The sequence below is a fragment of the Sinocyclocheilus rhinocerous genome, unplaced genomic scaffold (assembly GCF_001515625.1).
Source record: "Sinocyclocheilus rhinocerous isolate Xijiao unplaced genomic scaffold, SAMN03320098_v1.1 scaffold30, whole genome shotgun sequence".
Lineage (NCBI taxonomy): Eukaryota > Metazoa > Chordata > Actinopteri > Cypriniformes > Cyprinidae > Sinocyclocheilus > Sinocyclocheilus rhinocerous.
In genome coordinates, this window is record NW_015657838.1 from 1416209 (window position 1) to 1427858 (window position 11650).

The following is an 11650-nucleotide window of genomic DNA, read 5'->3' on the forward strand; positions in this document are numbered from 1 at the left end:
CCGGAACTAATGCTCCTCGTGACAGCCCCTCGTAGGATCCCAATTTCGTCGGTCATCCGACGTGACGTCGAGAGTGACCGACTGAAAGGGAACGTCTCGGTTACGTATGGTAACCCTCGTTCCCTGAAGGAGGGAACGGAGACGTCACGTCCCGTCGCCACAGCTCCTGTACCACCGCTGAGCGGCCGGGTCACCGGCTCGGCTCCTCAGCGAAAACCTGAATATGCGCTGCATCTGCTGCCTACTTATACTCACGCTGTGATCAACGGCAGCTGGATGCAATAATCGCATGCCAATGTGCATTGGCTCGTTTAGTTTACACTCGAAGTAGATTGGTCTCTCTAAGCGAGATCCCAATTTCGTCGGTCATCCGACGTGACGTCTCCGTTCCCTCCTTCAGGGAACGAGGGTTACCATACGTAACCGAGACGTTATGTAACAAAGAGACAACTGAGTTGGGATCCATGTGCAGCTTTAAAAGTAAATAATCAATGTCTAACTGGCAAGGTTCAATCAACAGCGTCTGCGATATCCAAGGCAAGCCAATAACGTGGTCAGAGTACAGGCAAATGGTGAGGGCAGGCAGCAAACAGGGCAGAGAGTGGATAATACAAACATGCAGGGTCACAAAGGCAGGCAGCAGAGAATCAAACAAGGCAATACAGTCCAGGGTCATACACAAGGGAGCAATACACGATGAAGAACGCTCAGAAATGTTAGCCACAGCAAAACTGGAAACTGCTTAAATAGTCCAGGGAATATAAGTCAGGTGTGTAGGTAATCAGTCCCAAGCACTGGGTTATGTGAAATGAAGTCCGAACTGAAGTCAGTACTCAGGTGAAGGTGCCCTCTGGTGGTGATCAAAGAGATCCACAGAGGCTTGATCTGTGACAGGTTACATGTGTAAGCTGACGTTTTCTTAGCAATTTTTTCTCACAATTCTAACTTTTCACAATTGCAAGTTTATATGTCAAACTTCTGACTTTTCTTCTCACAATTATGAGTTTATATCTCACTACTGCAAGTTAACATCTCACAGTTCTCACAGTTTTTTTCTGAGAATTGTGAATTTAGGCCTATATCTCATAATTTATACTTTTCTTCTGTGAATTGCGAGTTTATATTCAATTCACGATACAAATCGTTGCAAAGCAACTTTACAATAGTTAGTGGTAGCTTATCAGTGGTGATAAGCTCCGTGATGTACGGAAAAATCAATTAAAGACATAATCAATTAAAGACGTAATCAAACAGACGATGAACACTATTAACAGCAATTATTATATGATGCAATCAAATTTATAGCAAAATGTGGTAGTTCTGTATGTTTTTTCAGGGTTGGCATCATCTGAGGTCCTCTGAGGGGTTGGCATCATCTCTTCTCAGGTGTTCTGGATCCAGACTGAAGCTTGTGTAAATCCTAGACATCCCGTGGTAGAAACAGAGAAACAAATAGAGACATAATCAGCGTAGCTGCGGTTTCAACCAAGCAAGATTGATTTGTTTAACCCAATTTAAAGAATAATAATGTGCATTTGATCAGATATAACTGCAGTACAAGATTATGAGATGCATTATTTGAATGCTTGGCCAAAGAGATGTGTCTTTAATCTAGATTTAAACAGAGAGAGTGTGTAAAGGGGAAGTTCAAAAGCTGAAACAGTAGCTGTGCTGCTCTATAGGTGATGTGTTGCGAGATGGAAATGGATGATGGGAAATCATAGGGATGTTTTGTTTACATGACAAACAGTCAAGGCATTTAATGACATGAGCTGCAGTTTATCCCATCTTGGAATAAATATTCAGTTCACTTTTAAACAATATACATCTAATTTAACGATCTGTATATCTTGCATAAACATTCTAGATAATTAATTATGGTGGACATCAAGCTAAAAAGTTCTGTTTTTTGGGGTTTCTTGTAAAACACCCCAGAGGCATACAACAGCAAAGCACATTCTTTCTTTCTTTCTTTCTTTCTTTCATACTTACTTACTTTACTTACTTTCTTACTTACGTTACTTACGTTACTTACTTAATTACTTACTTTACTTACTTTACTTACTTTACTTACTTTCTTACTTTACTTTCTTACTTTACTTACTTACTTACTTTTCTTTCTTTCTTTCTTTCTTTTTCTTTCTTTCTTTCTTTCATACTTACTTTACTTACTTTCTTACTTACTTTCTTTACTTTCTTACTTACTTAATTACTTACTTTACTTACTTTCTTTCATACTTACTTTCTTACTTACTTTACTTTCTTACTTACTTTACTTACTTACTTAATTACTTACTTTACTTACTTACTTTACTTGCTTTTCTTTCTTTCTTTCTTTCTTTCTTTCTTTCTTTCATACTTTACTTACTTTACTTATAATTTACTTACTTTTCTTTCTTTCTGAATCATTTATTTTGAGAAAGTCTTGGGCACAAATACCAGTAAATCAACTATTGCAAACCTTAGTAAGTCACATTATTTACTCTCATGAATTTTGCATCTGAAAGAAAATTTCCTTCAAATGCATATGTAATAACTAAGGTCAGCTGCAAAAATAACTGTCCATGCTTTTTCATCACTTTTCACTGCATTTCTTTAGTAAATCCTGACGGTAGACAGTAGAAATGCCAAAAAGAGGGTTTACACAAGCGCAAGCTGTTAGTAAATCTGACCCTATTGATTTGGGGTTGTAATTTAATGTAATATAATATAATGCAATTTAACATTATGTAAGCCAATGCCAATGTGTAGGTAAGCAAATAAGCAATATACCCTTTTTAAACCATAAACCATACATACACTGTTGTTTAAAACAATGTACTAACAAATAATGATCTGAGAAAATTCTCAGATGTCCGTATTGTGTACATTTTATATCACTATTTCTACAAATATAAGCACTGAAGTAAAAAAAACAAAAACAATCTTAAATATTTTTCTTCATTAAAGCATTAAAATATAACTTGTTGGATCACTTTATTTATTAACAGTAGAGCTGAATTCACATTGAAATGGGCATTGAACAAATAAAAGGCCATCACAAAAAATAAGGGTTCCAAAACGGGGTTTTTGCAGCAATGTTAAAGAGCCACTTTACTTACTTTACTTACTTTACTTACTTTACTTTACTTACTTTTCTTTCTTTCTTACTTACTTTCTTTCATACTTACTTACTTTCTTACTTTACTTACTTACTTTACTTACTTACTTACTTTTCTTATAAAAAATCTTAAATATTTTTCTTCATTTAAAGCATTAAAATATAACTTGTTGGATCACTTTATTTATTAACAGTAGAGCTGAATTCACATCGAAATGGGCATTGAACAAATAAAAGGCCATCACAAAAAATAAGGGTTCCAAAACGGGGTTTTTGCAGCAATGTTAAAGAGCCATTTTGAGTTCCAGAAAGAACCTTTCAATGAACAGTTATTTTTTCTTATAGTATGCAAAACATTTTAACAATCTTAAGAACTTTAAAGGAAAGTTTGTTAATGGAAAGCTTCCATGGATGTTAAAGATTCTTCTTGGAACCATAGAAGTCAATAAATAACCTTTATTTTTAAGAGTGTATGGTGGTTCGAATGAACCATAACTCCCTGAATGGTTCAAAATGGCTTTTTACAGATCTGTCCACCAGTGGATACCAGTCTCATATGGTTTAATAAATGATCAATGACCTACAGTGTTTAGTTTTATAATGACCTCATTCTGGATTGTCGGTCCCTCGTGTGCAGCGAGTTATTGGCAGTTTTACACACCGTGCTGTGTTGGATGGTTTGAATAGCAATGTGACTTACGAAGGATGACAGTACAGGTTTGTGTGAGATAGGACGTGTTGAGAGATCATCCTAAAACAAACATCTGTCACAGACGCCAAGATTGCATGGTGAAATATGCTGAGGGAGACATTCATCCACAGGGAGAAGAGCACAGAGGAAAGAGTAATTGAATTCGATTAGACGACCCCTTTGTAACATTTCAATTTGCAAGGGGAACAAGTGTTTCATTCTCTGTAATCTAATTTATTGTCTCTTTCTTCATACATTTTTTCTCCTAACTGAGTTGTTTGCATTCACCAGCGTGTGTTTCTGATTTATTTTTTATGTTTCTACTATCTTTCTATGTCTCAGCCTGTTTGGTATTTTCTGAGTGGTCGGTCTTAGGAAACATGAATTTGGGAAAACAGTCACATCATGTGCATTGCTTATTAGGTGTTCAATCTATAGGTATGTGCACGTAGTGCATGTGGTGTTTCTTTACAAAGTGACATCGCCAACTGGCATGCATAATACAGGATTTTTAGTCATTTTTTGCTGATCTATGTGAACGGGGATCGTTTTGACAATGTCTGTACATGAAATTTTTCAACAATGCAAAGGAAAAAAAGTACATTGTTGCTTTGTTAACATATAAGATAGCTCAGCAACTCTTGTGAAAAAAGATGTGCACTTAATTGTATTGAACGTGCACTTGTAGTGTACTTCAAATCTTAAAAGTATAATTTTAAAAACCTGCACTTGATGATAATATAATATTAATTAAACAAAAGGCCACCTACTTTAAGTACACTTTCATGACTGTTTCTTAACACACTTAATGAGACTTTTAAAAGTGTCATGTTTTAAAAATTACACTTATATACACATCAATATGTTAACGATCATATTTAAACTGTAACTATGAATTAAAATGTAAACTATTTCCATTTATTTGCAATTAACCTGCAGTTAAATGTCCAAAAAAACATTACATTCAGTTCACACTTAAGTATGCTGAAGTGTACTTCTTTTCACAAGGAACTGGCATCAATTTTCATAGAAGTACCAACTGTTAGAAAAAGGTCAGCTCTAGATGGGTTCTTAGTCACTTTTGAAATGGTAAAGCTTGCACAAATATATACACTCAGAAAAAATGTGCAAAAACAGCTTGTCGCTGGGGCAGTACCCTCAAAGGGACACCTTTGTACATTTATGCAATTTTTTCTAGTAGGACGCATAATATTATAATGAGTTCAAAATGGTAAATTAATCCAATTACTAGCAATGATGATGCATGCTGTTTTAACCCTAAATCAAGTCAATCCCATCCCAAGGCAACACTCTGCGGTTATCTAACAAGGCCTGTGAAACCCACGACTATGACAGAATTCACAGCAATCCTCAAACAGTTTAGTTCACGCTTCTCCCACATAGTGAGGCTAATGCGTCCCAGAGAGTATAGTGCCATATGGAGGATACTTGATAAACAACGACAGAGAAAGTGAGAGATCGATTTTAGTCGAGCCACTCATGTGGACCACATCTCTCATGAGATCAAAGTCCTGAGGATGTCAGCAGCATTTTGGTGGATCTAATCCTTTAAGACCAGTGGCTACAGGCGATCAGTAATGGAACGCACACAGAACCCTGCATTGTAGTCAAACGTGGCCTCAATTGATTGCTTTAGCCAGACTAAGCCACAAACAGGATATGACTGTTCACATCCCATAATTCTCTCTGCTCATGCTGGCTCACATTGACTGCTCTCTGCAGAGGCAGTAATGGAAAGCAGTTGGAATATGTCGCACTTAGCCAAAAAATGGCTTCTTTTCAATGTCTGATAGTTGGGCCCCAAAATTAAGGCTTAGTATTCAGTACCCTTAGGGAGGATTGTTTTTAATGTGGAGCTTTTCTACATCAAAAGTCATTAGAGCAGGAACAAAATAAGCCTTAAAGTGACAGTTCACCTTTAAGACTTTGAAAAATGTCTCATACATTCAATGGGTTCATTGATTTTCACTGTGAACAAAAACAGTTGAAAACAGTTTCTTAAAAATTTTGTGTTCCACAAAAGAAAGACAAATCTACCAAAATTGCCAAATTGACCAAAAAAATATGCAATATCAGAGGAATTTTAATAAAGAATTCACATATACTGTATGTCAGGCCATAACCGCTGTAGACATTAAGGCGTATTCTGAATAGTGCTCGTATTCAGAATAATGGCTCATCAAATATGGGTTTTTCAGCGATTCATTCTTAAGAGCCGGTCACATTGAACTTTTCATTCCTCGACTTCCATACATACGCATGCAAATGTGGGAGGCCAGACACAACCTCAGACAAAGAAGTTTCGCATTTTGTTGCGTTCCAAAGTTCAAGTTTGGTGAACTCCGCCCTGCGAATTTATATCGCGTGAAGATGTGCGACCAATAGAATATCAGCATGAGCTCTTAGTTGAACAAAAAAAAACACAAACTTGAAATTTGCAGGATCAAAGTGTTACAGTAAAGTGGCATAGACAGCTTGTTTTTACCTTTTGGATGTATTATATGTTGATATTGATATATGAATTATGTTTTAAAAAAAGACGATGCAGAGCATGATGTCATATTACGACCATCGCTGTGTCTGTAGATATTTTGCATGCTCAAAGTCTAGTGTAACAGCGGCTTTACACATCTACATTTGCTATCCTAAATCTTTTAATTTTTTCCTGTCCAACTAAACAAGTAATTATTTTTAAATGTCATATAAAATACAATCACTTTTCTGATCAGTAATATTTTAATAGCTTTTTCCAGTTTCTTTTTATTTGTTTATTTTGTGGCATTTTCTTCTCTGGTGTGAAATGGCTTGTCTTTATTAATCTCAGCGGAAATTAAACCAGTCCATGTCAGCTCTGTAGGAACTACAACAATTCTGATAAGATGGCCAGTGTATTTCTGATAAATGTATTTCTTTGCATATGTTGAAACATTTATGCAAAATGTATCTAGTCTATTTAAAATGTCTGCAGAGTTTAGTTTTTCTTTCTTTCTCAGCAACAATACCTGTGTATATATATAAAAAAGTAACAATAATAAAGTTTCCTGCATAGATAGATCTGTATCATTTAGGATATGAATACTCTGAAACTTTCGATTTCATCTATAAAGATGAAGTGGCTTATGAAGGACTCTGTATTTATGATGCTATAAAATGAATTCATTGTACGTTTATGACATTCCTGCAGAGTTACGATTCAATACTGTTTTGCAGCAATCCTGCAATTTTTCTCCACTCAAGTTCCCTCTGATCGATCCACAATCAGACAACTTTCCAATTATACATTAGCATTTCAGTTACAGATATCAAGTTTCCAACTCGCTGCTTAAACAAAGTGATGGGCTATGTCAGAATGAATCATTCTCTGTGTAAAAATTCTGATTTATGGCCACAGAGATCAGCTAGAAAAACACAATCCATCAGCCAGGTCTCAAAAAAATACAGAGCTTTAAGTGTTTGAGTGAGCTGTTACATTCTGAGGATGTTATTTGATGATGGCTGGATTTTTTCCATTACCAGCTCGAATTTGCATTGAGGACCATTAGAGGCACTCATCACTTCTAAATATTCAGCAAGTCAGCAAGAAAATCTGACAGCACATAGCAAATTTATAGATTAACTTGATAAAACAATGTATGTTATCTGAGGGTTTTAGATCCAGTCGCTGTGGAGTACAAAAATGTACAATTCATTATTAAGTTCATTGTAATAAAAAAAATAAAAAAGTGTAAAATGCAGTGGCAGGAATCATGCAGTCTAATTTTAGTCAGTCCAGTACATTTCTTTTGGTTTATTAACTGAATTTGAATCTCAGTCTTGTTGCTTGTTAATTAAACACTCTACCTAACATGTCACAAAGATTCATTAAATTGTTACAACTTGTTTTGGTTTCTTTGGTCGTATCTTACCTGTCTTCAGGAAGGAAGATTTCAGTGTGTTTTTTTTTTTTGGCAGCTCAAAATGTAGAAATTACCATGTGCTAGCAATTATATATAATTTAACTCAAAAAGTAATCAAAGGAGAGTGTGGAGAGTTTCGTTAACTGAGGCATTTTGAACATTATAATAATTAAATGTATATGCAATGATCTGACATATTTAAGGTGATTAGTGATTTTAAACTGAGCAGTTAAATGCCTCTTAAACCCTCCTCCCACATCTTCACAGTCTATAGTTTTTTAACTCATCATTGGCTGACTTGTTTTCCTTGTTTTCTTATTATTAACCCTGTAAAGCCTTACATATGAAATAATAGTCAGAAAAATCTTTCAATCAGTGAGAATACTTGCTAATATGACACACTAGACTTTATAAGGATAAGCATCGCTTATATTTTGCTATTTTAAAAGCCTTTAATATGTTAATCTGTTATTTGATCTTTGTCTTTCAGAAATGGATTCGCTGCGCATACTGCTATACTCTCTCATATTCCTACTGAGTGTGTTTGGTAACCTGCTCATCATTGTGGTTTTGGTGGTGAATAAGCGAATGCGGACGGTGACCAACTCATTCCTGCTCTCCCTGGCCATTAGTGATCTCATGATGGCTGTTTTCTGTATGCCCTTCACTCTTATTCCCAACCTGCTGGAGGATTTCATCTTTGGAGCTGCCATGTGCAAGATTGTGGCCTATCTTATGGGTGAGATGGACTTTCATGTCTTCTAACCTTAAATGAGCATGTTATTAATGTAGCCCACTAAATCACAAAGAACAGAACAACTTCTTTGCACTGGATATCCTGCTGGCATATGGGACCCAAGGAAAGTCTGTTTACTGACTGTATTCATAGCACTGGTAAAAATCACAAGCTTCAAGTGCTCTTGCCTAGATCTTCAGAACTTTATGTGGCTTTAAATCTAAAGACACTCATTATTCCTACTTTTTAATTTAGTCTATGCAGGCGCAGTTGGGATTGAAATAGTACTGTGACATGAATATTTAAATTAAGTTATTATTTTCTGTACAAACATGCCTTTGATTTTTCAAAAAAATGTTTGGTTACGTTTTCTTTTAATTATGTCAGTAGAAATTGATCATATAATGATGGTGAAAAGCAATAAAACTGAGTAGTAGGATGCATGGTATAGTAAAGAGCACTTTTAAATAGATGATTAGAGGATTTGGTGTCTCAATCTCAGTGATGGCCTGATGCTGTCTAGACCCAGGGATGACAAATTATTGCTTGAATTATTATTTAGACATTTCTGTTTTTCACTCTTTTCACTCCTTTTGTTGGTTCAGTTAATGCCAACAAAAATGATTCATGTAGTGGCAACACAATTGGATTAAGTAAACTTTCATTTTACACATTTAAAATAACATTGAACATTAATGCCTTCTGGCTTGCTTAGTTTGGGCCTGAAATACACTTAACTTTCAATAATTGATTATCAGTATGACCACACTGACTGACTCAAACTGAATAACGACATTGCTGCCTTTTGAAGAACTGCTTATAGCTGAATTGAACTCATTTTAAATTGACGAATTTCACAGTGTAATTGATCTGAACTGAACCAAACACTGAAATGACTTAAGCTCAATTATGACACTATTGTCTTTTAGCTGCTTTACAGCAAAATCTGAACTGATTCTAATTCTAATTGATTGTGTAATTATTATATATATATTTTTCTGTTTTGATTTAACTTAGTAATTCATGGCCATGAATAAACCAGTTGTGGGAACGAAATCTTAATTCATGGCCTCACACACACACACACACACACACACACACACACAGTGCTTAACAAATACCACCCAAATGAAAGGTTTGTGCCACAGCTGGCCCAAACTAACAGTATTGGTTAATTGTAATTGTAATTGTTAATCCACCAGTATGTGTGATCTCTTTAGTCACAGTAGTATTTGTAATGCCAAAATATAATTAATTTAGTTACCCATGAATTTTTGAATTTACTGTTTTACATGAAAGGCAGAAAAAAAAGCAAAGCACTTTATTATTATTATTTTTTATTCAGATGCCCAATTACAGTCAACAAATACAGTCCAATAAATTTGTTGAGCACTGTATGTTTATTTGTGTAATATTTGTGTTTTCTCTTTATTATGACAGGTGGTCTAATAAATGTGTTAAGCACTGTGCTTAACAAATTTATTAGACCACCTTTCATAATAAAGAGAAAACACAAATATTTTAGGAATCTGTCAAAAACTTGCTTAAAACTAAAGATTTTCTTCTAATTTATTAGGCAAATAACAAACTGAAACAGTCCTTATTCACACATAATAACCAAAAAACTTAATATAAAAACTTAAAATGATGTGACGGCTACGGTTTACACACTTTGGTGTTTCCTGTACAAATTGCAGAAACTGTTGCATTGTATTTTAAATAATAATCCATTATTATGGTATCATGTATTTCAGGGTTTGGCTCATTAACAATACTGTACTGTAAAAACAACACAAATAATCTGCGATATGAGCCACACTATAAAACACAAGTCAAACTGGGTAGGTGAGACTACTCTTCATTTGTAATACAATTACCAGGATGTCAGATTTTGGCACCCACACTCGCTTTGAGAAATTGGCCACTGATGTAGACATATGTATGCATGCATCCAGCTTGATCTGCACTGTTTCATGGATCACTACCTCCCTAAATGAAAGTCAAGGCTCACCCAGCAACAGCCGACACAATGCCAAGGTCAGATCTGACACACATGGGCTGCTGGCAAATGGCTTGAAGGGGCAAAAAAATCAAAAGACAGTTCTGTTTTGGACATCAGTGGACAATATTGTTTTGCATTTGCATAAAAGTTACAGGCACAAGGAACGATTCAGGTACAGTGGCCTGAAAACAATTACACTGTCATGTTCTTTTTTTTTTTTTTACTGGCATGCACGGGTGATCAGATAGCGTTTCTAAAGGATGTTTTTCTACTGCATTATGTTGACTGTCTGGTGGAGGCCCTGGAGGTGACACAGTTCACAAGAGAGCAGATCTTATTTGCTTGAGTGTGTGCGAGTGCCCGCGGCCCACACAGTGTCAGCAGGGCCGGATTAACATAAGGGCTAGGCGGGGCTGAAGCCCCAGGGCCCGTGGATTGAGGGGGCCCTACGTGATTGGCTGTGGAGGAAAGGAAAAGTAGACCTAGAATTGATTGGCCATCGGGACCACCTGAGCTTTCCCGGTGTGCCGATTGCAGAAATCCCACCATGCCCCCACATATTAGTGTCTGCGCTATTTCAGTCCAAAATATATGAGCGATAAAAATGTATTTCGTTTACACTAGAGTTGTGGGTATCTTTTAATCGCCTTGGCTTTACTGTAGCGCATGGGAAACAAACACTAAAAGCCAAGTTATGAAAGTTACCTGATTAAACCGCGCAGCGCAAGAGAACAGCTGGACCACACTGGACCAGTGTCTCCCGCCGGCCCAGCGCTGACAACAACTGCAGCTCGACACTTTCGCCGCTCTATTGAAGTGATAATAAGCAGCGCTTGCCCATTTGAATTCCACACATGGCACATATATTTGAACAGTAAAGTGTCTGTGGTGTAGCTAGCGGAAACCAGATTGAATAGCACTGACCATGCAAACTGAAGTGTAGAGGTAATCTGTACAAAACTGTAAATAAGCAATTTAATCCACATCACCACACCTAGGCTATTTAACATGCATTTACTGACACTGTAGAAATATGGCATTAATGATATTTATTATTAATGCCATGAAAATTATTATAAGTTAATTATAGCCTATTAAATATTGGGCCAAATAAAGGCAATAAGTCCCTTCTATAAGGGTTTATTAATACTATAGTTAACTCTGGATTCAAGAATTAGCTTTTCATTAGGGCAACTACAAAGGA

The 11650-nt window shown here is 36.0% G+C and overlaps 1 protein-coding gene across 1 annotated transcript in view; it reads left to right on the top strand.

Annotated features, from left to right (window-relative positions):
- LOC107721564 (cholecystokinin receptor-like) overlaps positions 1 to 11650 on the top strand; it is a 34671-nt gene that overhangs the window by 12176 nt on the left and 10845 nt on the right. Inside the window, exons 2-3 of the mRNA XM_016529651.1 lie at positions 8199 to 8447; positions 8518 to 8572. Coding sequence (XP_016385137.1) covers positions 8199 to 8447; positions 8518 to 8572 — 304 coding nt within the window. The remainder of the gene's footprint in view (positions 1 to 8198; positions 8448 to 8517; positions 8573 to 11650) is intronic.